The following is a 6220-nucleotide window of genomic DNA, read 5'->3' on the forward strand; positions in this document are numbered from 1 at the left end:
CAGGTCCAACAGCGGTGACAGACGAAAGAATATTCAAGCAGAAAATGCAGTTTGTCTACTTCAGATGGGGTGTAACATAGCTGAAGAAGCTGGTAATGAGGGAACCCCAGTCTGTGTCCTGCAAGCACAGTCTCACACTTGTGTTGAACGCTGTGTTCCATTGCAGTGTGGCTCAGTGGCAAGGCCCCCGGCACCTGGGATGTTTATTTTTTCACGGAGATCACATCTTGGCTGTGAATGACCTGATGCCCCAGGGCCTGGAGGAGGCTTCCTTGTTTCTCAGTCGGTCTGTCCAGAAGGAGGTGAGTCCTGCTGACCAGTTCTGGCCAAGAATAAGATCAAGGTCTTGGGTGGAGCCTGAACGGTTCATGTAAATGCATGCAAATAACAGACTGTGACTGTAGAACCCTTTCAAAATTCTTTCATATAAAGTGATATTTGGAGAGGGCTCCGGATTAAGAGACTGAGCATCGGGGTCCAGGACCTCGGATACACAGCATGATGTGGTGGAAAGAGTTTACAATGGAATCGCATTGGCTCAGGATTTGCATTGCATCACCTTAAGTCAGTTTGTGCCTCATCTCTCTCTTCTGCAAAATTGGGGGTAAGGATAATACAAGTTGTTGGAGAATTAAATGTGATAATATGTGTAACATGCTTACACACGTGACTGGAACCTAGTAGGTACTCATAGAGTTATCTGTGCTTTTACTTTTCTGATTGGCTGGGGAACATTGGCCAGGTTCAGCTTTACACACTTCAGTCCCCTCATCTCCGAAATTGACCTAGCTGTACCTTCCTCACTGAGTTATTGTAAGAAGGAAACAAAACATGGGAGCGTGTACAAACTATGTATGTTCTTAAAGGGCTAGCCATGGTTCTGCCTGTGCGTATAGTCTCCCTGTGGTAAATTCCCTCCCTGGCCTGTGTTTATTTCTTACATGACCTTGGGAAAATCACGTTCTTCTCTTGGCTTCAGCTTTTTCTCTCTACAGGAAGATAGTTGGTTTTCAAACTGTGCTTCTTGGGTCCCTAAGCGACAGGAACTTGAGGAAGAGGTAAAGAAGGGGACAATATGTAAGACTCCGATGAGAGCAATCTACGTTTATCATTTATGTTTTTTGGATGTTGGCTCTGTTAGCTCTCCTTGAAGAAACATTTCCTTGTCTTGAAATCCTAAAAACTGAGGTACCTGGGTGGCTCAGTTGGTTGGGCACCCGCCTCTTGATTTTGGCTCAGGTCATGATCCCAGGGTCGTGGGATCGAGCCCCATGTTGGGCTCTGCACTGGGCATGGAGCCTGTTTGAGATTTTATCTCTCTCTTCCTCTGCCCCTCTTCCCAGTCGCGCTCACTTTCTCTCTCTCTCTGCTCTAAAACAATCATAATAATAAGTAAAATTAAATTTTGAAAAACTCCTGAAAACTGCTGTGCTAAGTGATCTCTCAAATTTCTTCCAGCTCTGAAGGTTTCTGATTACATAGGTCTTATCTCTCCTGCCTGACACAATTACCCCATGCTATTCCCATTACCTCTATGGGAAAAGCAGCCAAGGATGAGTGAATTGCCAAAGACACATAAGTAGTCATGGAGCAAGGACTCATTCTCATTCATTCACTCTCTCACCATTTGTGAACATCTCCTTTAGTACTGAGCTAAGTCCTAGAGCTACAAAAATGGCCTCAGCCTAGGCTTGAGGAGCTCACATAGTATGGATCAAACAGGCATGTTGTGTGCTGGTTACAATAAGGTGTATGCCCTAGGATGTGGACAGAGGGCCAGTGAAGCAGAAAGAAAGGAGTAAATCTATCTGAGGAAGTCTAGGAAGGTGTCTCAGAGAAGGTAGTGTCTCGCTCGGGTTTTGAAGACCAGGTAGGAGTTTGTGTGGTGGAAGAGAAGTAGATTTCAGGGGCTCAGTCCAACAATCGGGTAATTCTAATATATTTCCGTTGCCAAAAAGCCAACCTGAGGCCATGTGCCCTATACAATCTTCCGGATCCTTCCAAAAGTTACCAAAAGATACTCTGACCTCAAAGATCCAGGCATCAGCTCCAAAGCCAAAAAAGGATTTTTACTTGGATCCAGGAATTTCACCTGGGCAACGTTGGCTGCAGTATATCAAGACTGCCTTTCTGGACAGTGGAATCGTGTATGTGGGAGGGGACAATAGCATTTCTCCTGGGCTGGGTCGGCCTGCCCCTTCCTATTGGAGAACAATTAGATGCTATGGAGAAACACGAGGTGCTCACCCAAATGGTTATCTGGAAGAAAAACCTTCTACTTTCCCACCCCACCATTCCTGACTATTGTTTATATTAAAATGAATGGCCAATTCTTTAAAAAAATTCAAATAGCTGGTCCCCGGAAGGGAAGAGAATGTTGGAAGAGGGGAGATGTGGAACCACAGGAAGGGCAGGCCATTTGTCGTAGAGCATTCAGACCAATCAGATTTACTTTCCCTCCTGTTGGGCTACAGTTGAGAGACAAGGAGGTCGGTTTGGGGACAGGGTAGGGACAATGTGAGAGTTTGAAAGGAGGGGAGAAGAGGTGTGTGTAAAAAAAAAAAGAAGAAGAAGAAGGAGATGCTAGATTACAGGGCAAACCCATCAAACTTCAATTGCCCCCTGATCTTGTCAGGGGCTGGTTTTGTCTGGTTTCATCTGGATCCTCTAGTTTCAAGAGGCTTTTACTTCCTGGTACAACTGGGCCCATCTGGGATCATCGGTGTTCTCTGGAATCTTCCCTAAAGGCTCAGGCCAGGGGCTGCCAGGGAATAAAAATCCATCTTCCACCTAAGTATACAGGTCACCCTGGCTTCCTCTGGCCCAGATGTTATGGTTCATTGTAGGATTTTCTCCCAAACCAGTTTCCAACGGTGCTAATGAGGACAGACCAAGAGCAAACAACGAAGGAAAATCTTTCCTCGCTTCATTTCCTTCTTACTTGTGTTTTAGAAAATAAAACTCACCATCGGCCGGATCCCAAATTCAGAGAAATTCCATGCTGTCGGCTGTACGTGCCCCTTAAAATACAAAGGTGTTGTACCTTGTCGACTGGGTGAGTCTGGACTGGAGAAGACCCTGAAGAGGAATCCAGCCATTAAAAAGCGTCAACACCAACGAACTGGAGAGTCACACGCCAGGACCCACTGCTGAGGAGCAAGGGTGGGCCCTAGACTCTGCTGGGGCCCTGCCTCTCCCTCTCACCGCCGCGTGAGATAACGCACATCAGCACTCCTCTCTGATTTTCCGTACCTACCCCTTAACGGCGGGGAAAACTATCACCTCTCTGGCTATTCATCAGGGATGCTGAGAGGGCCCAGGGGGATGATGACTGTGGAACGCAGAGAAAATGTAAGGCCTTGTTAGCTCAGACGTTGTCCCACACACCACAGAGATTAAGTCCCTCATCTGAAATGCACTGTGTGTTCTCTGAGGTCATGGTCCGCACAATCCCTTCTTTGTTAGGGAACATACAATCGGAAACGCTCTTTCCAGGAAGGCAAGATTCCCGAGAGACGTGATACCATATCAGCCTTCCCAAACACCTCCCCCTATTCATCACACCCACCCATGGTCCAAAATGCTGAGGCAGGGTGGCCCCTTGGCTTCAATAATCATCTGGTTTTCTTAAAGACCCAGAAACTATTCTAGAAGTTGAAGCGGTTTTAGGTCGCATACAGCAAAGGTCTGTTTTCTCTACAAGTAATAAGGCAACAACTTAGCACTTCTACGTTTGAAAGGTCGTAACTGATTGGCGCATTAACCAATTGATCCTACAAGGCCAAAAACGTCAAATCTTTTTTCATAAGTAGGAAGACAAAGGCAGCGAAAGGACTAATCGAATCCGGGAACGTTGGAGCAAAGGGAGGCTTCAGAAAATATATCTTACTATGCTGTCATTTTTGTGCAGGAAGACGTCAAGGCCCCAAACGTTTAATACAAACAAACAAAACAGAAGCAGACTCATACATACAGCGAACAAAATGGTGGCTGCAGAGTGGAGGTGATGGGGGGGGACAGGCAAAGTAGGTGAAGGAGATTAAGAGGTACAACCCTCCAGTTATAAAATAGGGAATGAAAAATCCAGCGTGGGGAATATAGTCAATAACATTGCAATAACATTGCATGATGTCAGCACCATAAATGGTGACTCCATTTATGTGGTATGCACGGCATAATGTATAGAACTGTTGGATCACTAGGTTGGACACCTGAAACTCATATAACATGCTATGTTTTAAAAAATAATAATAGTAACAATATACTTCCTTTGTAGTTCCCAGTTTCATAGCTGTTTAGTGACAGACCAAGAATCTAAAACCAGCTCTGAGAAACAGATGTCCTGCTCCTCACTTTGTATTTGGATTTAGGTTTGAAAAGACCTTGTGCAGTTAGAAGAAACATTCAAATACAGTTCATTTTCTGTTTTCCAGATTGTACAGAACATATACAAATTTTTAGTTTACTGTTCCTTTTTTTAAAAAAGTGTTTTAATGCTTATTATTTTTGAGGGAGAGACAGAGACAGAGAGCAAGCAGGGGAGGGGCAGAGAGAGAGGGAGACCCACCATTGAAAGCAGGCTCCAGGCTCTGAGCTGTCAGCACAGAACCCAACGTGGGGCTCGAACTCACAAGCTGTGAGATCGCGACCTGAGTGGAAGCCGGACGCTTAACCAACGGAGCCACCCAGGTGCCCCTTACTGTTTCTTTTTTAAAGCTGGATTGAAGTTAAGACTTTGCCTTTTTTCTAGCTTTATTAAAATGTAATTGACATATAGCACTGTATCAGTTTAAGGTGTGCAACGTAATGTACAACCTTATGCAACCTCCTGTTTCTATTTCCCAGAAATTTGTGCTACAGAACTACTCACACAAATATACAAAAATTATTTTTTAATGCTCACTGTAGCATTGTCTGTAATAATACAAAAATTCTTCAGGGATTGCTTCATTGGGATGACCTCATGTAATTCAAAACTCTGCAGGTGTTAACTGTTCGGCATGTGCAGTCATGGAAAGATGTTCACAATATAGTAAGAACGAAAGAAGCAAGTTGCAGAACAGTAGGCATAACATTGTCCCATTTTCGCAAAACTAAAGTATTGGTATTCGTGTATATGTATGTGTGTGTACACAACTTTCCCAGCTCTAATGAAAAATACCTACCTTGAAGGCTTGTTATGAGGTTTAACTGGGTGACATTCGTACAGCACCTAGCTCACTGCCTGATAGGTCGTGAGCACTCAGTCAATGTTAGGTCTGCTGCTGCTTTGACAATGCCTTTTTGTTCAGTCTCGATGAACTTAGATCTAGTTCTTAATAAGAACCATCTCTGAGAAGTAGGACCAAGATTGGCCATGTGGGGGAAGCATTTCTGTAACGTTTGAATTTTGTTGTTTTTTTTTTTTTTGCAGTGAGCATGTCACTTTTATTAAAAACAAAATAGAAGTGTGGAAAATAAATAAATTTTATATATTTACATAAATTTATGTTTATTAGATAAATGTATACTTATAAGAGCATACTTTTTTGCAATGAGCCTGTCACTTTTATTAAAAACAATAGAAGTGTGAAAAATAAATAAATTTTATATATTTACATAAATTTGTGTTTATTAGATAAATATATACTTATATAAGCATATATTTGCTATTTTAATATATTTTATATATTTACTATAGATATTTATATTTTTATAATAAACATAAATTTAAATAATATATTTAAAAAAATTTTTTTAACGTTTATTTATTTTTGAGACAGAGAGAAAGAGACAGAGCATGAACGGGGGAGGGGCAGAGAGAGAGGGAGACACAGAATCGGAAGCAGGCTCCAGGCTCCGAGCCATCAGCCCAGAGCCCGACGCGGGGCTCGAACTCACAGACCGTGAGATCGTGACCTGAGCCGAAGTCGGACGCTTAACCGACTGAGCCACCCAGGCGCCCCTTAAATAATATATTTTAAATAAATATATGATAAGTATATAATATCTTTAATAATATATAATAAATATATAATGGTGCATTTTAAATACATGTTTATATAAATTATATATATATATAAGCTATATAAAATATATTTTATAATTATAAATTATGTATAAATTACATACATATATATATAAATTTTAAATCTTTATAGGTAAGAAACCAAGACACCTCAGTAAAAGAAATACAAAACCATCCGTGTCAAACTGTCAGGCAACCAACAATGTGGGTGGA

General features: G+C 42.2%; 1 protein-coding gene across 10 annotated transcripts in view; it reads left to right on the forward strand.

Annotated features, from left to right (window-relative positions):
- Positions 1 to 4532, forward strand: part of PLEKHS1 (pleckstrin homology domain containing S1) — a 35817-nt gene extending 31285 nt beyond the window's left edge. For 9 of the 10 annotated variants that reach the window (XM_042960958.1, XM_042960962.1, XM_042960960.1 and 6 more), the window contains 2 exons: positions 167 to 302; positions 2953 to 4532. In XM_042960958.1, coding sequence (XP_042816892.1) covers positions 167 to 302; positions 2953 to 3153 — 337 coding nt within the window. In that variant the 3' untranslated portion in view covers positions 3154 to 4532. Of the gene's footprint in view, positions 1 to 166; positions 303 to 432; positions 605 to 2952 lie in introns of those variants that run through there. The other variant, XM_042960965.1, reaches the window with a different exon arrangement.
- Positions 4533 to 6220: the final 1688 nt, after the last annotated feature.

Source organism: Panthera tigris, chromosome D2 (assembly GCF_018350195.1).
Source record: "Panthera tigris isolate Pti1 chromosome D2, P.tigris_Pti1_mat1.1, whole genome shotgun sequence".
Taxonomy (NCBI): Eukaryota; Metazoa; Chordata; class Mammalia; order Carnivora; family Felidae; genus Panthera; species Panthera tigris.